The 22,565-nt window shown below is 33.4% G+C and overlaps 3 protein-coding genes across 3 annotated transcripts; all 3 read left to right on the top strand.

Moving 5' to 3' along the window:
• The first annotated feature begins 958 nt into the window (after nucleotides 1-958).
• On the top strand, nucleotides 959-12,951 carry LOC132565397 (ras-related protein Rab-18A-like). Its single transcript, XM_060230036.1, has 7 exons — nucleotides 959-1,122; nucleotides 5,117-5,172; nucleotides 5,573-5,634; nucleotides 5,853-5,925; nucleotides 6,330-6,448; nucleotides 6,677-6,802; nucleotides 7,803-12,951. Exons 1-7 carry the CDS (start codon nucleotides 1,052-1,054, stop codon nucleotides 7,914-7,916), a joined length of 621 nt encoding a protein of 206 aa, XP_060086019.1. The 5' UTR covers nucleotides 959-1,051; the 3' UTR covers nucleotides 7,917-12,951.
• A 2,341-nt stretch (nucleotides 12,952-15,292) lies between these two features.
• On the top strand, nucleotides 15,293-17,845 carry LOC132565404 (cytochrome c-like). The gene is made up of 3 exons (XM_060230043.1): nucleotides 15,293-15,346; nucleotides 16,614-16,780; nucleotides 17,175-17,845. Coding segments are annotated over exons 1-3 (321 nt in total). The 5' UTR covers nucleotides 15,293-15,344; the 3' UTR covers nucleotides 17,327-17,845.
• A 644-nt stretch (nucleotides 17,846-18,489) lies between these two features.
• LOC132565425 (cytochrome c, testis-specific-like) lies at nucleotides 18,490-22,208 on the top strand. Its single transcript, XM_060230066.1, has 3 exons — nucleotides 18,490-18,551; nucleotides 21,294-21,478; nucleotides 22,063-22,208. The coding sequence occupies exons 1-3, from the start codon at nucleotides 18,490-18,492 to the stop codon at nucleotides 22,206-22,208; spliced, it is 393 nt and encodes a 130-aa protein (XP_060086049.1).
• Nucleotides 22,209-22,565: the final 357 nt, after the last annotated feature.

Raw genomic sequence — 22,565 nt, 5'->3', positions numbered from 1 at the left:
GAAAAGACTAGGTTGATCCTTTGATGTACATCAACTGAATCTTAAGGTTGCATAACGGTATATTGCAATCCTTTGCTCCTTTATAATCTTCAAATGAACATATCAGTCTGTGATTGGGAAGTTTTTTCCTCCTGGACACAATCAAATCACTTCGCTTGTGCCTTCAATTTTGCCATGACATGTTCCAGGGTGGCAGAGAGTGAAAGTGATCACAACCCCTGACATATCAAGGATGCATATCAGGAAACAGATCACATTGGTAAAAAAACCAGGTAAATGAATTCTGGTGAAATGTGTTATAAGTATCACTGTATAGATCTGACTGCTATTGATTTGCCATGTCTTTGTTTGTCTAATAATAAGTGGGCGAATTGGGGACCACCCGTCCACACTAATTAACTGCAGCATGGAGGCACAGGTAGATATGATTAGATAACAGCAGTAAGAAGAGGGGATTTTGACTGCTCCATGGTTCATTTAACAAATGCAAAAGCTAGCACCACAGAAATCATCACCGGGTCTCTAACTTCTTGTCCCTCCGTATTCGTCCCTGAATATGTGGATACGTTATAATGCGCGTATCCCCTAACACTTAGCAAAAGTCCCTTATGCTACCACGGACTGTAAAAATAACTTTGACATAACTGTATCATGTTGGTTGCTGAAGCAACCACATTCACCTTTTAAAAATACATGGGCCAACATCATTCTGATTTCATATCCAACATAAATATTGGCATAAAACTGTAAACATTAAAGTTGATCATATAAATGGTTGTTTGTGGCGTTTACCATTTTAGATTAAACAAGTTCTTTTCCTCTTGTCAAAACAGCCGCCTTCTACTGGAACTACCAACTGATTGACCAATGAGATTCGCCGACACAAAAGGTAGTTTGTCCCTGATAACGCAATTTCTGATGACGTGTACGCACATGGAGGTAAACTGCGCCATATCATTTTCTCGGTTCATACATTGAATCATCATATATTTTTATCAGAGTTTAAACATACTGTAATTCTAATTACTCTCAGCTGCGTAAATAAGTAAGCATGGACGAACACGAAGTCTTAACTACATTGAAGATTTTGATAATTGGTGAGAGCGGAGTTGGAAAATCGAGGTACGGTGTAAAAATCCGATAAAAATGTTACTTGGTGTAGTATTTTCACTTTACGTTTAAACTTCATAATGTATGATTTCGTCACTTGTTTCACTTCGCATGTTCTGAAACATGGCCACAAGTTCGATTGTCAAACTAGAAGTAATCGAAATAATTTATCTTCTGTCAGAATTGTGTCACGTTCGTTTGTTTTGATGCCTGTTACTAAAAATAAACTAGTTGGACTATGTCATGAGGTCATGAGCACTGTACCATGTCAAACAATTCAAATATTGTTATTTAATTTTTTATCGGTTCTTTTTTTTATCATATTTACGTCAATATATATTTATAATTCCTATTACACCTTCATGGCATTACTTTGACTGCTGTATACATTAATTTCTGAAGGGAATCCAACCTTGGGACTCATTTATATCTGATGTTTGATTGATTGAGTCCCAAGGAGGAATCCCAAAAGAGGTTACTGTATACATATTTGCAGTAATGTACAACTTTCAAATTTTAATTTCTTGTCCCCACTAGATCAGTGGGGCTGTAATCACTCAAACAGAGTGCTTGTGTTGGGCTACATATCCTCTGTGAAGATCCAAGGTGTGTAGCTTGATGCTCAGTATTCTTCTTGGTTGATGTTTCTCATGATTATGATCAGGAAGCTGGGGAAAAGACCAGTCTGTGCTGGCATGTTTTTTTCCTTCTGTAAGATTGCTTTCCCTTACTGCTGTGGATGGCAGGTGATCGGTCTTCAGTATGTTGTTCAGTGAGGTAGCTTCCAGCTACTTTAAAAAAACTCAAATCCTTGCCTCAAAATGACTCTCGTTGTTCATAGGGGGATACACCCAGCTAACAAACATAACCCATGGTCATGGAAAAAAATACTTGGGTTTCTGTATTTCTGTTAACCTGACCATTACAGACCCCATATTATCTATCTATTTCAGAAGTTTTATTGTTGATTTTCTATGTAGAACCATTTAAGACAACACTACTTAGTAAAACCGCTGTTTGAAGAATAAGAATATTTATACCAAACTTGCCTATATTTTCCGCCATGTTCGCAGAAACAATTGTATTATTTTTGCTAACATGTTTAAAGGTAATCTGTGTAATTGAATTCAGTAAAATGTACTTGGGTTGAGGTAATGTTTAACAATATGTATTAATCACTGTTAAATAACAAGAGATATAAAAATTACTTTTGTTATTGAGGTTCATGACTAATAGTTCATTTATCCCTGATCCACTTACATCACACCTGGCTTACTGCCAGTCATTTGGTATAGTCTGATCATGTTTACTTAACCAGAGCTAGCTGTAATAATCAAGCAGATTTCAATCTTTTATAAAAAAAGCTTTTGATTGCGTCAACAGGTCTCATTTGTGGTTGAAAATTTCAAAACTTGGCATTAGTGGTAAGATTTTTAATGTTAAGTCTTTATATACCAACATAAAATCAAGTGTCTTACATAATTTGATGCAACTCAACTATACAACCTATTGTTCATTATTTTATACCGTAAAAACCCACGTAATGTCCGCATCTGTGTAATGTCCGCACCCCTTTTTTGACACAAAAATCTGGGGGAAAAAACCCACCTTCCATGTAATGTCCGCGGGTAAAAAATGCAAATTGAAGCTGCCGATTTCATTTCACGTACGCTAATGTCGTAATGGCCGAGAGCATGTCGCATTGTGTATAACATACAGGTACCATTCAAGAATTCACTTAATTGTTTATAACAACAGTTATTCTCCATAATGGTACAGTAAGCTTACCAGTATGGCAAGTCCTCATTTCGATAATTGGTGTTTTGATAAGGGTTAGCCCAGCAGTGTTATAAACAGCTTGGGTTGTCTCCTCACCTCGAGTGTGAGTGAGTGACAGCGTGTGATTAGCCAATTAACGATAACTATACAGTAACATGACCCGCCCATGACCCACGGCGCCACTGACCCTACTGACACACCATCAGACGACGAGAACGCCATTTATTACAACGACCAGACAGAGGAAGACAACTTCAACGCCGAGGAGTTCTTCCACAGTGACGACGACTTCTGGGGTTTCGAGAAACGCGATTAAAACGGCCTGCAATATATTAAGACTTTCTGATAAACGATCCATAATCAATAAAAGGTCTGATTATTTATTTTATGTAATATTCTTGTACATGTTATTTATTGTTATTTTGTAAATAAAATGTAGAATGAAAATGTTGTGTTATTTTGTATATGCTCATGGGTATGCTTTTTCAATGGGGGAAGGGGAATAACTCTAACTTTATTCATGTGACAAAGTCAAACAAAATGGCTTCCTATTAGGAATGACGACACAATACGAACCTGTAATGAGAAAATGGAAGGAATTAACCATGGAAACTATAATAAATAATCATAAATAATCATGTTTGGTTGAGGAAACATCATAGGAAAAACCATAGAATGATAATATCAGGTATGCTTGGCTTCTAAGAACACAATTCAAGTAGATATGATATGAATTGTCGGAAGGAAAAAAGTGTCATTTTCTCTACATCTCTGTAATGTCCGCACCCCCTTTTTTGGATTGATTTTCGGTGAAAAAAGTGCGGACATTACATGGGTTTTTACGGTACTTATGTCAGTAGTGTCTCAAATTATGGATGCGAAATATGGGGCTTCCATACCGTACCAGATATTGAAAAGCTACATTCAGATTTTTGTAAGAACATTTTAGGAGTTAAACGATCAACGGCTAATGCCATGGTGTATCATGAACTTGGAAGGTTCCCTTTATCTTATTCACGTAAATTGAGAATATTTAAATATTGGTATAAACTCATGAAATCAGATAACTGTATATTACGTAATTGCTATGATTATATGTATGGATGTCACTTGTTAAGAACGAGTTATGTTCTCTTGGTATGTATGACCAGTGGTTAAAACAGGAGTCTGTTAATATAAAATCTTTTTTAGCTGTTGCTAAGCAAAGAATGTCTGATCAACTCCCAACAGGATACGATGAGTCATTTAAATTAGTCCTCCAAATATGTATTGTATAAACATTTGGTTGACAAAGTCTCACTACAACTGTACCTGTGTAAGCCTATTCCTGTTAAGTATAAGAAACTTATCACCAAAATACGTTTGTCTGCTCATTGTTTAAATGTAGAAACAGAAAGGTATACAAATATTCCTTTGGAACAGTGCACTTGCAAACTTTGTAATTCCAACATTGAGGATGAATTCCATTTTGTACTTAAATGTCCTTTTTTTAACAATTTGCGTTGTAAATATATTAAATCATACTATAGGAGTAATCTCTCCATTTTCAAATGAGTAGTTTTACTTAAAACTCCTAATGTAAAAGACTTATGTAACTTGGGAAAGTGTTTGTATCATGCTCTCAAACTGCGATCTAGTCTGTTATAATAAACTTTCTAAGTTTTCGTATGTAACTATAATTATAGAAACAATGTCTGTCTGTCTCTCTCTATTGTATACGATACATGTTTTATATTTATGTATTAGAATCCATAAGCTGTATTGCTTCAGATCAATAAAGACTAATAGATTATAAGTTTAAAGGTAACAGGTGTAATAATTTTGGCTTGGGGTGAAATGCATGATGTCATGATGTATTATTAATGTAACTGTGGTAAATACATTTTGTGTTTTACAATCAAGTGGGTAATACTAATATTAATATGTAGTAAAGATTAGGACAGAACAAGTTAAGATTAGGACAGTACAAGTTAAGATTAGGACAGAACAAGTTAAGATTAGGACAGAACAAGTTAAGATTAGGACAGAACAAGTTAAGATTAGGACAGAACAAGTTAAGATTAGGACAGAACAAGTTAAGATTAGGACAGAACAAGTTAAGATTAGAACTGGTCTTTAATTTGAAGGGATGTTTTAGTTATTGATTTGAATCAGGAATGTGATAATTAGACGTAAACCTAACATTTTGTTTGTATAGATGATTAAAGTTTATTTGACTTTGTTTTAGTTTGTTGCTGCGATTTACAGATGACACCTTTGATCCAGAGCAGGCTGCCACAATAGGTGAGTCTACTTGTACTGCAATGACCATTTATTTAAACATTTGTAACTTTCAACTCAAAACATGTGTGGGCTTATTATCCAATCTGAGCAAAGGCTGTCGTAATTTAAAGTTCCCAGTCAAACCTATCTGTAAAATGGAACTCAAGAAGCCAGGAAAAATTATTTGTATTAAATGTCATGTATTTGTGATATAAGCAGGATCTAAGGCAGGTTTGACTTAAGTACATGTAGTAACATCTTTTTATGGTGTGAACAAAATAAATAAAAAAGGTGTTTCATTTTGACTTTAAGTAAATGACTTAAATACCAGGATAAGCAGGTACATGTATGCCTTGGTATATGTACACATGAAATTAATGGGCCTTTATAATAAGAGGATCCTATCTCTTATTCCCAACAGGTGTTGACTTTAAAGTGAAAACACTACAAATAGATGGTAACAAAGCCAAACTTGCAATTTGGGTGAGTACAGTTGTATTTTCTTCTGAAAGCAGCTGATAAAATAATATATTTTTGAGTAAAAATTGAGTGCTGTAGAGTGTGTTCAATCAGGGATATTGCTTAACATTATCTGTTGTTAATTAGCTGATTAGTAATAGACAAGTAATGGACTTTTTGCAAGGTAAAGAAGTCATTAGTTAGTTAGTGGATTTATTATATTATTGAAATGTATTTGACAGGACACAGCTGGACAAGAGCGATTCAGAACACTGACCCCAAGTTACTACAGAGGAGCCCAGGGTGTCATTCTAGGTAATTGTGTTCTTCTTTGTTAATTGTAAAATATTTAAGTATGAATTGTTCAAAACTTTTGTAGTAACTTGCATTGTATTCAGAAAGAAAGAAGACAAAAATCACACCATTCCATGCTGCAATGAATTTGTGATGCAAGCTTTTTGCAATCTCATGTGAATAAATAATTGGAATTTCTTTGCAGATTAATTTATTTTATTCCACATTTAAGTTGAGTTTAATTTCAATCTACCAACATTTGGATTGTTTGTGGCTATTGTTTATAAGGTTAAATACCCTTGTATCATATGGAACTTGTAAACCAACTGATGTATGTGGAGAAATGGTTAATAATTCTTTTATTGGTCCCACTGAATAGCAAAAGAAATGTTTAAGATTTTGAAATGTCTTTATTTTTGTTACAGTTTATGATGTGACTAGCAAAGCTTCTTTCAACAAACTAGAACAATGGCTGAATGAATTAGAGACTTTCTCAACAAAACATGATCTCATCAAAATGCTTGTTGGAAACAAGATAGACAATGTAAGGCCACAATATTGACCTAAAAAATCACTGTTAATTTTTTTTTTTAAATGTATCAGATAATCACATATTATCGATTTTGTAATTGTAAATGCAGGATATCAGTGTGTTATTCAGTCAGCCTTTTAAATAGTTGTTAAGTCAAACTTCAGAGTTGAATGCAGTGTGTGTGGGATAAATTTTGTATCTTTGATGATAAAAGTCTTGTATGAAAATTTGTTTTGGCAGGATAGACGAGAGGTTACTAAAGAGGAGGGCCTAAAATTTGCCAGGAAACACCATATGCTGTTTATAGAAGCCAGTGCTAAAACTAAGGAGGGCGTGCAGTGTGCCTTCGAAGAACTTGTAGAAAAGGTAGAAATCGTGATGGGAAAAAGAATCTTTATAGTGTAATCTTTTACATATAAGATCTATACTGTATATGTTTTAAGTGAATTCATATCCACCATCAATAAATATATATATCAACAATGTAAAAGATTGCTTTTACTTTTGCTACACTCACTATGCAGCGAGGACATTTGTAAAATTTAAAGTGTGTTGAAGTTAACAACCTTAATCTACTTTCAAGGTCACATGAATCAAGTATGTGAATGACCTTAACTTTCTTCCAAGGTCACATGAGTCAAGTATGATAAAATCTTCAAACTATTTCCTCTGAATTTAAGCAGTATTTGACAAGAAGCATGCTTAAAATTTTAGACTACAAAGTACATGTAGATTAATATATTTGCAATTTCATTAAGGTCACATAGGTGAAATATATAAAGATATGTTACTGATTTCTTTGAATTTAAGAATACAAAGTATTTGACAAAGATTCATGTGTTATATATATATATATATATTTAGACTACAAAGTACATGTACAAGTGAAAGTAAGAATAATAATAATGTTTCCAGCTTGCAATAGGTCCAAGGGCCAACACATTACCTCTGACTCCGGAGGTTAATGTCAATACAGAGAAATAAGCAATAATAGAGTAAATTCTTCAAAAAATCAAGAAAATATCAACTTGTCAATATAATCATAATCCAAATTTAAATTACCTAAAACCCGGTACTGGAAATAGAGCAAATACTTAAAAAATCCTTCCTGTGTCGGAATGATTGAATTTTGTCCAGATCTGATCTGAAGTATCCTTGGGTGAAGGAAACTTAGTTTTGTACAAACAGTGATTCTAACCCCCTTAAAAAGGGATGGGGCCAAATAGGAGAAATCAATTCAAGGGATTTAAAAACTTTTATTTTAGTTTAGATTAATAAATTTCAGCAAACTAAACCAGGTGAGCAATACAGGACCAATGGAACTCTTGTTAAAGAAGAACTGAACACATGCCCTTTTTGTTAATAGATCATACAGACACCTGGATTGTGGGAGACAGACAAACAAGGCATGAGTCTTACAAGTCAAGGTCCAAATGGAGGTCAAGGGGCAGCATGTGGCGGATACTGTAGTGTAATATGAGAGGACCAAGTGGTATACAGACCGACCAATCCTAACTTACGTAAAAATAACAACAAATGTTTGTGATATTAGATAATGATTTAAAACTTATATGTATGGAACATGTATAATTTAAAGATAACTTGATAAGATAAAGTATTTAGTAGATAAAATGCATGCTTCAAACAGTGATTTTTCTTATTAGATCTATTAAATGCCTTGTCTAAAGGAACAAAATTCTATCTGATAATCTAAAGAGAGCAGAACAATGCTAGTTGTTTTAGTTCAAATTTTATTTTCATAGTTACAGTAAATAAAATTTCATTCAGAAATTTTTTCTTTCACCACTAATTTAATCTCCAAACAAAACTTATTTCCTGTTGACCTTGTGATACCTGTATTATAAAATCATATATTTTTGTGAAGCTTAAATTTTGTGATTTTCCAAAAATACTCGTTTTTTATTTACACTTGATTTGGTGGTGAAATCTTGCTCATCAAATCCACTAGCACTATAGACCATGTGAACTTGTTTGTCATTTGTGTGTTCATGAATTCAAAGAAAATAAATCTCTCACAAAAATCTATGATTTTACAGTATGTGTAGCACTACATGTATCTGGAAACATGTAATTATTACAGCAATAGTGTATTAAAAATTTCTTGTTAATACAAAACATTGTAATTAGTTTTTTTTAAATTTTCATGAGACATATTGAACAATTGTTTGGGTGAAATTTCAAAACGAAAATGTCATGAAGGTGAACTTGATTTTGTATACTTCCTGTTATGAATCAAGAAAAGTAGATACAGTGTATTTTATTCATGTCATACTTGTACTTAATTGTTAATTTTCAACATATTCAGCTTTTACTTCATTTTTATTGATTTAATATTATAATTAATTAAAGAAATTATGGTGTTTTTTTATGATAACAGTCATTATTGAAATGTCTTACATTTTAGAAATTTAGAAAGCATTTAGTAATTTACCCAGTACATTTAAATGCTGTGACGCTATAGAAGAACATAACATTGAGAGTATTTCAATATTTCCACAGCATAGGGTATTATCAGGAATAATGCCAATTTGTAGAGACATTCAACTAAATGTTGAACCCCCTGTACATGTACTGACTTATCTATCTTCTAATAAGCCCAGGAAGCCAACATATAACTTCTGACTATACGATAAGAACCAGGTTTATTACAGGCTCATTATTTTAGAACCACTTGGCTGTGGAGGTCTGGTCTTTCTTAACTACATGTACATCATGTAAGCTGTACCCTGATGACGGTCTGGCTATATAGCTAGCATGCTGAAACATGTCAGTTACCAGTATCATAGATAAAAGAAGGATATATTGATTGGAAACCTGGCTTCAGGAGTTTCTCCTACTCTTTTCAGTTTTATTGATTCATTCTAAGAGGGAAAGTATCTGATTAGAGATCCTTCTGAAAGCTAGTTAAACTATAAAAGACCTATGTGCTTCTTTTTTGTTTTTTGTCTATTTTTGAAAATGTGTTCAAGCTTTTTTGTTAAACTATGAGAATTTGAAACCTCAAAAAAATTAGTCAGTGCCAGTATTAGTTTGAAGGAAAAATTTTGGCAGGTAAACTATCTGATCATTTTTCATGTTAGCAAATAATAATACCTATAACCTTTAAGCATGAGTAAGTTTGCATAAATTTATCAACCAGGTATCGTACATCAAGACCGTTGCAGAGAAAGGGAACAGTTTGCCCGTCTCATTTAAATGTAACTATATACTGATATGATGTTGTTTTACTTTATGTGGAGGAATGAATTTTGATTTTACATTTCTTATGCATATTTGATTTACAATTATGTTGACTTTAAATGAATTGTTACTATATACACAAGATATACATGGTTTTCCATGCATATGAGATGAAAAAGAAATGATTCATTTTACTTTGTATAAGTGTCTTGAGAGTCAAAACGAAGCTGTGTCATAGAGAGACTTCAGTTTGTATCTAAGTGTGACCCTGAAAGGATTTACATTGACTTGTCATGATTGAGATAAAACACTAATAGAAATAGACAAATTACATAAATCATTACACCCGGTAATTTTGCATTAGATAAATGGCCAGATTCCATAGTGACTTTGTTGTAATGCTCGGTGCTAACTATAATATAATTCTCCTAATGTGATTAACAGTATGATTAGATATGGCTTGCGTTTCAGTTTTTCTTTTCAATGGATGATGTGAACAGTCATCATTTTATCTTTGTTGCTTGCCATTGATCACCTTATAACAGATAAAAAACAAAGACAAAAATTTGAAAACTCAGTCAGTTGCCAGTAAAAGCTTTTTAATATCAGATACAGGTATACTTGGTACCTCTAAAAGATTTGGAACACAAAGATATTTTTCAAATTGCTTATAAGGATTTTTGATGCCATTGAGATTAACTCTTAGAAAATTTGGGAGACTGGAGGATGCTGACAGTTTATGATATTAGCATATATTGGTGTTGGTTTAGTATGAAGTTAATATTCAAGTTTGAGCGATGGAGTCCTGATAAACAGAATTGAGGGTTATGGGGTTTATATATTGCCCACTTTTCATTATTTTCCCTTGTAAAGTGCTAATTTATGATTTGAATTAATATGTCAAAAGCTTTTGTTTGTAAAACTCATGTTTGTACATAATAAATAGCTGCATTGTATATTTTCTCAAATCAGACACGTCTTTCAGTGTGTAAGAGTGAGAATGATTTATTGAGAGAGTATGGCAAAGGGAGACAACTCAGTATCCACATTACATTGTATATATGGCAAGATTTATGTTATCTAGTTAATAAACACTATAACTGTGTGATGCCTATTTACATCATATAAGCTTATACACGTAACTGTTTGTGAATAGTTTTGTTCTTATTTTAAATTTTCGGGAAACTAGTTACTTGCTATATATATGATATATGGCAAACTTGATGTTTGCATCTTTAAAGAAAATGTTGTCTTCATATATTTAGTTTGAGGTAAACATAAATAACTTTATATACAGTGTATCTTCTTGTGTAGGGTTGACTTTAAAACTGGTTGTGTGTCTTTGTAGTCAAAGTGATCCAAACACCAACAAAATGATCCTGTGTTGTGTCTAGCCTTACTTAATCTACTTGAGCTTCCATAGATCATTAAATGGAAGTGCTTAATTTGTGATTATGCAGTTATAATAAGAATGTTTTGAAATTCACTGTCTTTGTAATGACATGCAGGTTCCGAATCATAATTCACAATTTGATCTTTATACAGTGGTTCTGATACTCAATACTTTCTTAACAAAAAAATCAGCATCTGTTTTTTTGTAAAGTTAGTGATTCAGTATGCATATCTTTACTTCTAGATGTGTTGTCCTTTACGAAACTTCTGAGTATAAGGAAAGGAGAAAAAAAATTTTATTCTCAAACACTTCTTTACTTTCATTAGAGACATAGCACATGTAAATTTTTAGCATAATATATTTTGATACTATTTTTTCTGTTAACCTGCAATACTTTGGTGTTTCACTACTAGACCTTGAAATGGCTACAAATACTATGTGGTTAGGCTCAATGTTTAGATCATTTTTTGTTTTTCAGTTAGGTTTTTTTTTCATGCCCCTAATTTCTTGAACTTTATAATTCTTTTCAAATTTAATTTTCATTTACTTATTTCCAATTTCTAGCAAATATTGAACCTCACCTTTTTGGGAGGAGCAAAAACCTTCTAGCTAAGTTTTTGGTTAGACTTGAAGTTTACGTTCATATCCATCAAAGTGGATGCTGGGTGTGTTTGAACAAGATGCTCTAGTCACCACAGCAATTGTCTTAGCAAGTGATCTTCTTGAGAGCTTGCAACAGATTTTATGCAAAACACACTGCACAAGAAAACTTTGTGTTACTGAATAAACTTACTGGTAAACTACATGATAAAAGGGTCATTCCTGAGTGGAAAGTCAATAAAAATATAAAACTAATGGGATAATATTTAATTTTCTAGAGAAGTAAAAGTTGATAACTTTATATTAATAACTCACAGTGATCTAATTATAAAACGTTTGATATTCGGCCTGAAGTATAGAGATTTATGTGGGCTATAGACAGTATATATACATGATGCACATTTTGTCATGCTGATACATGTATCAACACAGATAGGTAGTGTCTTTTAGGTATAAATTTGGAAAATGATTGAACGAAGGAATGTCCCTTTAAATGAACTGGAGTGAGTTTTGATAAAGTTGAATGTAAATATTATACAACCAGTACATAGTGAGTAAGCTAGCAGGTATTGTTCTTAATCATCAAATGTCTACTTGTTAGTGGTAGATAGGTAGTTGTGGATAAACCAAGGTACATAGACATTGTTTTGCATGGATGTGTTGTAAATTAAGGATTTTGATTGATACAAAATGTTATATTCACTAGGTTCAGACTGTAATGTGTGTGGACTTTGACATTATTTTTGAAAAAGGAAAAACATAAAAATGAAAATGATTGAAATAAACAACAAATGTTCATGAAGAGGTAAATATTACTAATATAACATGTACAATTGGCTTATTGTATGTTTTGAATTTTATATTAGTCATTTGTATAATACTGATGTCCTGTGTCCAACCTCAAAATTTCTTGTCGAAATTTAACTTGTGTTAAAGATGAATTGATTGTTTGCATTTCATGAAAAAAATATAAAGAGGATGTGTAAGTGAGACTACCAAAAAAGGAAATTGTAGTCAACTTTTCTCTCAATTCTAACAAACGAACATTAATACTTGTTTTTAAAAATAACTGAAGAAATTATGACTCACAGTCTACTGACGTAGGATGATACTACCTGTAAATATCCTCTTCTATGTGGTTTTAGTTAGGGTTTCCTTTGTATATCAGTGGGGGTAGATTATTTATTGAATTATGTTGATCATATTGCTGCTATGTATGTTATCTTGCTGAATGTTGATGGAAGTAAATGCACAATACCATTGTACAGTTTGTAATAAATCTATCGGAATTTGCGCCAAATACAGATTACCAAATCATAAAGTTGTTTATCACTTTAATTTAACAGAAACTATGAGTATGATATACTCAAAGGTGGAAAAAAAATTCTTCAGCAATTTAAACATTTCCATAATTTCATGGACAGGATCCAGGCAATTAATTTTCCCAAAACAAATTAGAAAAAGAGTACAGAAGAGCCACAGCGATTTCAACTGATTCAGTGGTTCTTTTTGTGGCCTCACTGGACAACTCGGATCTGACGTCATGACTGATCCAGTAACTTAAAATTCTTCTATGGTGAACAGTGATGAGACTAAAATTGATTTATTTTATTACGATGAAAAAGAGATTGTGTGGATGATGACAGAAGATACTGTATTTATTGTCAAATTTTTAACAGCTTCTTGCTCTGACAACGTATATCTGTTGTGAAGAAATTGCTGGTTATCATTTCATAACAGTCAATGTGCGGGAATTTTGAATTTTCTTTAAAAATATGAGAGAAAAAGAAAGTAAAAGTCAAATAACATTATCAGTAAAATATTGGCATTGAATTGCTTTCAATTACTTCCCGTGCTGTAAAAGATTCTTAAAGAGCCGATATGTAAACTATATTTTAGCTTAATGTTTTAGAATTGATCATAGATGTCTCAATATGGTAATCAGAGGTGCCTAAAAATGTTACAGGGAAGTGTAGTAATGAAAAAAACAAAAGGTATGTGGAGATTAAAAAACGGGAGAAAAATGGAAAAAATGTGGAGATGATGGAGGCAGATTGATGGAGATGATCAAATTAAATGTGAAGATAAAAAGAGATTTGTGGAGATTATATAGACAGATGAAATAGACATGATTAAGTCCAATATGGGAAGATAATGAAAGATGTATTGAAATGATAAAAGGAATTAGAACTTAATATAAACTTGATAACAGCAAAGTCCAAAAATTCAAGTGCTGCCATCAGGAATTGTTTAACTTATTTCAATATTGTTCCTTGTGACCAATACTTAAGTACAGTAAGTTTTTCCGATATTTTATTTGTTTTCTGTTTTCATTTATTAAACATCTGACATTACAGTATGTGTAGTTTAATCGTATCCGCAAGTAATATCACTTACAATCCGAAATATAGCGAATCTCAATATAGATGACTTTTAAGTTCTCACCTCTCGGATAGTTCATTCTCTGTTTTAGTACTTGGTTAATATATCAGGTGATGAAATCAACATTCGTTGTATACCGAAATTACTTTAGGATTCGGTTGGTAACAAATTATCAAGCGAAAAAATTCAATAAACAAACAAAAAATGACACACACACAACAAACAAAAAAAAAAACTATAAAAATAACAAAAATAAAAAAGATTAAGCCTCTTTGTTCCGAAATCATTTACACTATCGGTATTGCCACAGATTAAATACATTGTGTAACATTGTTCGCTATATTTGTTGTGACAATACTAGTACGTCTAGGTCTAGTACCTTTAAGTGTACTTGTAATAAAGGAAGTGGGGTACTTTAGTGCTTACTGTAAAACTGTTGGTCAAATTACCGTTTTGTGCCCTGAAAGGACAATTCTTTTCCTTTTTTATTGAAGCATAAATGTTTAATGCCATTGGTGTATGAGTCATAACAAAAGGGGCTGACTGACAGCCACGGGAATAACAAAATCCTTTGACCGCGCTGTCATTGCATAATATTACGCGCTGTCATTGCATAATATTACTTATCCAAATATATGTAGTCAGCTTTGAACTAGAAGCTCAATATTTCTGTACTTTGCAACACAATAAATGTCTTTAATATTAGAATAATAAATTATATTTGAGGCTATATTTATTCTGTATTTTATATTTATGTATTCCATTTGTAGATTTACGTAACTAACTTGTTTTCAGTTTTATAACCAAAGCACCTGGCCTAGGCTGATGTAATGACTGATCCCTATTACCTTCCCCGGAAGTGAATGTTTTCTGACCCTTGTGGCTGGGCGGAGGTTATATAATTTGTTGAATACAAATATATTCTATTAGCAACAGTTTTATAAATGAGATTATCAACGTCGTAAGGAGAAAATTGCAAGGATTTTTTTTTATTTAAAATTCGTGAGTGTACATGGAACGTCACTGTATCAGAAGGGTCATTGACGAATCCATATTGAGGGGACACAAGGATATATTTCATCACACAGTGTCCATCAGAAAATTATGCAATTAAGTCAAAGTATCTCCCGTTAACTAAAGTCCTTATGTCTATTAAGTCTTGACGTTTAAACAGCCATCGACTCGATAATTTCTTCAAAATGATTCCGTTACATAAATAGAATAATACCCTATAATAGAATCGTCCTACGTGCTCATTTGTGACGTCAGACCCATCGTCCTCTGCGACCGGTAGGCATCCACCAGTCAGATCAGCGAGAACACGTTGTGAAAATGTAAGTACCGTTTCATGAATGGGAACTTTGAAATCGACATTGCAAATGGATGAATCAATGATTGCTAGTTTGAGCTACATAATCAAGCGATATTTTAAGTATGATTTGATGTTATTTGACGATATAAAACGCCTAATATCGAAGCCGGCGCTTTACAAGGAATTCAAGGACGACCACATGTCATTGCGATGTAAATGGTCAGAAGTCGCTGTTTCGTAACTGATAGTTTGCTCTTGCAGTCAGAGTATCCATTCCGTTTTCTCGTTTTGTGTTATCATTTTTTACAATATTAATCTGAAACTCCATGACTGTCAGCAATTGTGTGTACGACAGTTTAAAGGTCAATGCCCTTTATCTCATGACAATGTCAACTGTTCCTCTTTTCACGTATATGTATTGCTCAAAATTAGCCTATGTAGCCGAATGCTCCTTGGATTCGTGTTGAAAATTTATATTTGGAGCCATGTAGAAATAATATTGAGTAAGTGTTAAGTTGCTTACTTTTTAAAATGTTTTTAAACCTTGAAAACACTTTTTTTGTCATTGAACTCCTCTGAGGTTAAAAAAGGTGAATTCAACTTCCTATTTCTCTGAGAAATGGTTTATGAATTGAACCGAGTACCTTCTTCAATCCAAGATGGTTGCTTAGTAATCCGATCTCTGATCTTCGACATGGGTCATGTTACTTCTCAATATCGTGTAAAAAAAACCGTAGGAAATCTTTAACTTTGAGTCTTGATATCGATACGGAGTTTTCACCAGAAGCGCACTCCCATGAAAATATTACAGAGGTAAGTCTTTCAGGAAGGAATTCGGCAATTTTGTGTTAACATACTGTCACTTTGGATAGGCTTGCAAATTTACAACCATCTTGGAGAAATATAGCAGGCTTTAGTATTAAACTTTGTTCAAAAATAAATTTAGAAAGTTCCTTTACTATACACCCCTCCCCTCGCCCTTGTAATTATTTGAGAATCGATTTGAATAAGAGTCACATGAAATTGGTCTATTGTGTGACAGCAACTCGAATTTAATGAAATTATTAACTCAAATGTTTTAAAAAGATGATTTACAACCATTGACAAAGTTGTGACTTAATGTCTGTTGTCTGATGTGACACATGATCAAAGTTGAGTGTACAACACCAAAATGAAAATACATATTAGAAAATTTAGTTCTGGCAGATGAAAACAAGAATGGAGAAGAGATGACATTAGGGTAGTTAGTGATAAACCTCAGTACTTAATACCAACTTTTTCTTTAAAAGGGGTGACGCAGCTAAAGGAAAGAAGGTATTTGTTCAGAAGTGTGCTCAGTGCCATACCATCAATGAAGGTGGTGCTAACAAAGTTGGGCCTAACCTGTACGGAGCTTTTGGCAGACAAACAGGACAAGCATCAGGATTTACCTACACTGAAGCCAACAAGAAGAAAGGTTGGTATCTAGACATATATTTCTCCAACAAATAAACAGACCAAGAATTACACGAAACGGTTTAATTCAATGTATACAAACATTTTGTATACTGTTAATTTCTTGTTCATAAGGTGATGAGAGCAAATCATGAACTAAAATCCTTCATGATTATTTGAACATTGATGCTAATTTGTCTACTGTAGTTGGAGTCAATATATCAAACAGCCTATCATTCACAAATTTAAAGTCATTTCTAAATCACTGATCACAAAATCTTCAGTAATTTACAGTAACATATAGTGAATTAAATAACGACATTTAATTCCAGGTATATGATATGAATAAATGTGTTGCAAGTCATTTGTGTTCAGATAATTTAATAGTGAATTTTCTTGTGTTTACCAACAAATAGGTATAGTGTGGAGCGAGGAGACCCTGTTTGAATACTTGGAGAACCCCAAGAAATACATCCCGGGAACAAAGATGGTGTTTGCTGGTATCAAGAAGGCCAAGGAACGAAAAGACTTAATTGCTTACCTTAAGGAAAATTCTAAATCCTCATGATGATGGAATATCTAGATAAATCAATTGAAATATTTATGAATTTATGTTTTTAGTGAGAACTGGTTTATTTCTACTATCATCGAGTGAACTAAAGTCAAAATTCAAGTGGAAGCCGTCATCGTCATCAGCTGCTGCAAAACAAACATCTTTAACAATATTTTAATACCAGTATCCATTAATGATTAAACTTTTAATGTCAGATTTTAATATGAATTGAATCCAGCATATTCAGTTTTTAATTTATGTCAGAAAGGTCACCTCAACCCAAACTTGCTGAATGCTTTTTAGCTGATGAGATTTATAAAAATGTTGAGTGTAGTTGAGTATGTGTAGGGAAGAGTAGGTTGTTCCAATTTCTGATTTCTTTATATTCATATCATGACCTTTTACCTTTAATGTCACTGGATGGCCACATATTACAGATCTTAAATTGAAATGTAAATACTTTTCGATTACAATTCCATTAGGCTTGTACATGTTAAATTGTGTGAACATATTAATAAAATTGATACAAATGTTGGCATGTTTTGATTTTGCTTTTCGGGGTATTAAAGTATCCTGTGGTTATCAAAAACATGATAATCTTGAATACAACCAGTTATGAAGACTTAGCAGGCTTTCAAAAAGTATGTTGATTTTGTTTTTTGTCAAGTGAAGAGAGCAAATGACTTCAAACAGTTTACTGTTTGGTGATTAAAAGTCTCTTGTAAAAGTGTAAAAAATACAATTTTGTTTAATTGATACTCATTCATTGTATACAGATGATTGTTTCGTCACTCTGTCCCGTTCTAAATAACATCACTTATGAGATGGAATGGATGAAACATTGACCATCCCTCAGACTGACTGGTAAATTTCTAAAATTAGAAAAGTCGCTGGACAATTAACTTAGTACAGAGCTTCAAATTGTGATAACAAAGTGTCAAAAAATGAAAAAAATTGCAATGGCCGTCGTGCTTCATCCATTGGGTGTATACATTTCAAGCTCTTCAAGTTCCACCAGTGGAATGTGTGAAATGATCCTGAGATAGTCCTGACCAAGTGTTGTTATTTTTCGGTTATGTTTGAAATCCAAGATGGCCACCATCTGGAAAAAATTTAATTCAAATTTCTCGGTTCCACTGCTGCCATTGAGCAAAACATTGTTGGGAATGTTAAGAAAAATGGTAGCCAACAAAGTGTTCTTTTTCAACCTTGTCAAAACTTTGATGCAGCAGTCTGGGAGGTGATTTTGTAACATGATTGTGCAACACCTTTTTCAAACTTCTTAAGTTTCACCAGTTGGATTGAGCTCCACTTTACTGTCAAAATATAGGTATCACTTGTTACAGTTACCTACTCCTAACCAAAACTACCATCTGCATCATGGAAAACAGCTTCTTAGTAAGATTTCATTCAAAGTATAAAAAAAACCCAAACTCCTCTCCCTGCTGGAAGGATTTGTAGTTAGATCACCGTTAAGGTGCATGGGCCTCTTGTTTCAATCTAGACTAGTTTGGGAAGACAATTGTTCAGACGGTAGAGTGTGCATACATCATCTTTTAAGTTGAAGTTCATGCAAGAAATAAAACGTGTTCACGCAAAACAAATATGGATAAAATACTAATTCAAGTTACAGGGTTTAGAGAAATTATTGGGAACAAAAAACGGCCTGAATTGGATCGAGAATTCAAAAACATGATACTTGTACAATTGTTTTGAATATAAATTTTCAATGAAAACTGACCATTACATGTATGACAACATACCTTTACTTGCATTAATGACAACTGACCGTTACACAAGAGAATGACAACTGATCTTTACAAACAAGAATGACAACTAACCATTACATACTATAATGACAACTAACCATTACACAAATTGATAACTAACCTTTTCACAGATCAGTGACAACTGACCATTACACAAATCAGTGACAACTGACCATTACACAAATCGGTGACAACTGACCATTACACAAATCAGTGACAACTGACCATTACACAAATCGGTGACAACTGACCATTACACAGATCGGTGACAACTGACCATTACACAAATCAGTGACAACTGACCATTACACAAATCGGTGACAACTAACCATTACACAAATTGATAACTAACCTTTTCACAGATCAGTGACAACTGACCATTACACAAATCAGTGACAACTGACCATTACACAAATCAGTGACAACTGACCATTACACAAATCAGTGACAACTGACCATTACACAAATCAATGACAACTGACCATTACACAAATCAGTGACAACTGACCATTACACAAATCAGTGACAACTGACCATTACACAAATCGGTGACAACTGACCATTACACAAATCAATGACAACTGACCATTACACAAATCGGTGACAACTGACCATTACACAAATCAATGACAACTGACCATTACACAAATCGGTGACAACTGACCATTACACAAATCAATGACAACTGACCATTACACAAATCGGTGACAACTGACCATTACACAAATCAATGACAACTGACCATTACACAAATCGGTGACAACTGACCATTACACAAATCAATGACAACTGATCTTTACAAACAAGAATGACTACTGACCATTACACACTATAATGATAACTAACCATTTCACAAGTCAGTGACAACAGACCATTACAAAAATCAATGACAACTGACCTTTACACAAATCAGTGACAACTGACCTTTACACAAATCAATGAAAACTGACCTTAACACAAATCAATGACAACTGACCTTTACACAAATCAATGACAATTGACCTTTACACAAATCAATGACAACTGACCATTACATCAGTTAATGACAATGGATCATAACACATCAATGACTAACATTGATGACAACTGACATCTGTCATTGACAACTGATCAATTTATGAATCAATGATAACAGTTCACACATCAATGACAACTGACCAGTATACACATCAATGACAACTGACCAGTATACACATCAATGACAACTGACCATTTCATGAACCGATGACCACTGACTATTACTCCTAGCAATAACAACTAGCCATTGCATACAACAATAAAAACCTGTAAGTGAAAAGACAGCTGACAATTTTACACATCAATGGCAACTGACAGATATATATATATATATATATGTCAACGACAACTGACCATAACTCACATCACTAACAAATAATCATTATACACATCATTGACAACTGACCATGGCACACATCATTGACAACTGACCATGGCACATATCATTGACAACTGACCATGGCACACATCACTGACAACTGACCATGACAAATATCAATGACACATGACCATTACTCACATCACTAACAAATGATTATTATACACATCATTGACAACTGACCATGGTACACATCATTGACAACTGACCATGGCACATATCATTGACAACTGACCATGGCACACATCGCTGACAACTGACCAATATATATATGTCAACGACAACTGACCATGGCACACATCACTAACAAATGATCATTATACACATCATGACAACTGACCATGGCACACATATCATTGAAAACTGACCATGGCACATATCATTGACAACTGATCATGGCACACATCACTGACAACTGACCATGGCACACATCATTGACAACTGACCATGACAAATATCAACGACAACTGACCATGACTCACATCACTAACAAATGATCATTATACACATCATTGACAACTGACCATGGCACACATCATTGACAACTGACCATGGCACACATTATTGACAACTGACCATGGCACACATCATTGACAACTGACCATGGCACATATAATTGACAACAGACAATTATATACATCAATGACAAATGACCATGACAAATATCAATGACACATGACCATTACTCACATCACTAACAACTGACCATTACCGCATCAATGACTACTGACCATGAATCAATGACAATATTTTTAAAATGTATTTGTACAGTTCTTCTTTATTGGTATGTTAAATGAAACACATTTACATATAACAGGCCACAGAAAGTGGGTGCAGGAAATGCTGAGAAAGGGAAAAAAATCTTTATGCAAAAATGTGCATATTGTCATACCTTGGAAGAGGACGCTGGTAACAAGACAGGACCAAACCTTCATGGACTGTTTGGTAGGCAGACAGGCTCAGCTAAAGGGTACAGTTACAGTCCTTCCAACATGTATAAAGGTAAAACCTAATTACATATGTAAACTGTTTTGGTGATATGATCATTAGAATCAAAGATGATGTCTGACATCATCATGTTCGCTTTTACAATTTTACATCTCATTCTGTACAAGATCCATCCAGTACTACAGCTAGAGCTACAGAAATCAAACCTTAATTGTCAAAATCCAAGATGGCCACTTGTCAGCCATGTTATTTTTCTGATTTGCTAAAAATGAAATGTGCACAAATAAGGACTAAGGGGAACTTATATATGAAATTTCAGAATGATCCATCCTTTGCTTCTATTGAAATTGCAATAAGAAGGATGGATATATCGATGAACGATGGACAATTTGAATTGCCCTCCATCTGATGACAAAGGGCTAAACATTGAGGGTATAAGTGTATTTGGCTTGTGGTTTGATGGAATTAAGGGATACAATATTTGTTATTACTGATCAATTGTCTAGGTCTTAGCTTCAAGTGGTAAACTAATCATTAATTCATCAAAATCATTACCATCTATACATTTTCCAATATATGTACAACATTAATACATGGTACTAAAATGTGAAACTAATTATTTCTATTTTTCATTTCAGGGATGATTTGGAATGAACACACATTGTTCATGTATTTGGAAGATCCAATAAAATTCATGCCTGGAACAAAAATGAACTTCTCTGGTTTGAAAAGTCCCCAGGACAGGAATGACATTATAGCTTTTTTAAAGGATGCAACATCCTGACAGACTATACAAAAACAATTCCACTTGTGTGTGTAAGCTTTGCAGTATCTCTAAAACACTGAAGTCAGGCCCTTTTATCAAACTGGAAATGATCTTGGTGTGTAGAGTGTGTAGTAATTGTAATTGGCTTGGTGTCACTACCCAAAGAAATTGTGGACCAGGCTTACTTCAATTACAATCAACTCTTGGTCTTGGAATTCCTTGTGGTGGCATGGAAGAATGATTTTATGATATGTGTTTGAACTCCAACACCACAAAATGCTTTGATGTAAAATATGACAGGAAAAACTTGAACTGTGGACCAGAAAGACTAAGTAACTGGAGTTGGCCAAATCTTTGCAAGCTTCATCTTTTCTA

This window comes from Ylistrum balloti, unplaced genomic scaffold, assembly GCF_031769215.1.
Source record: "Ylistrum balloti isolate Yb309-2 unplaced genomic scaffold, AGI_CSIRO_Ybal_v1 Utg369722, whole genome shotgun sequence".
In the NCBI taxonomy this organism is placed as follows: domain Eukaryota; kingdom Metazoa; phylum Mollusca; class Bivalvia; order Pectinida; family Pectinidae; genus Ylistrum; species Ylistrum balloti.
This window is presented reverse-complemented; position numbering and strand designations above follow the sequence as displayed.

What these genes read in the sequence shown, in the direction of transcription:
- LOC132565425 (XM_060230066.1), top strand. Translation starts at nt 18,490, where the DNA reads ATGGTAGCCAACAAAGTGTTCTTTTTCAACCTTGTCAAAACTTTGATG. An exon ending in TTGATGCAGCAGTCTGGGAG is followed by an intron (nt 18,552 to 21,293) that starts GTGATTTTGTAA and finishes TACATATAACAG; the next exon opens with GCCACAGAAAGTGGGTGCAG. An exon ending in TCCTTCCAACATGTATAAAG is followed by an intron (nt 21,479 to 22,062) that starts GTAAAACCTAAT and finishes TTTTCATTTCAG; the next exon opens with GGATGATTTGGAATGAACAC.
- LOC132565404 (XM_060230043.1), top strand. An exon ending in TGAAGCCAACAAGAAGAAAG is followed by an intron (nt 16,781 to 17,174) that starts GTTGGTATCTAG and finishes ACCAACAAATAG; the next exon opens with GTATAGTGTGGAGCGAGGAG.
- LOC132565397 (XM_060230036.1), top strand. Translation starts at nt 1,052, where the DNA reads ATGGACGAACACGAAGTCTTAACTACATTGAAGATTTTGATAATTGGT. An exon ending in AGCGGAGTTGGAAAATCGAG is followed by an intron (nt 1,123 to 5,116) that starts GTACGGTGTAAA and finishes ACTTTGTTTTAG; the next exon opens with TTTGTTGCTGCGATTTACAG. An exon ending in AGAGCAGGCTGCCACAATAG is followed by an intron (nt 5,173 to 5,572) that starts GTGAGTCTACTT and finishes TATTCCCAACAG; the next exon opens with GTGTTGACTTTAAAGTGAAA.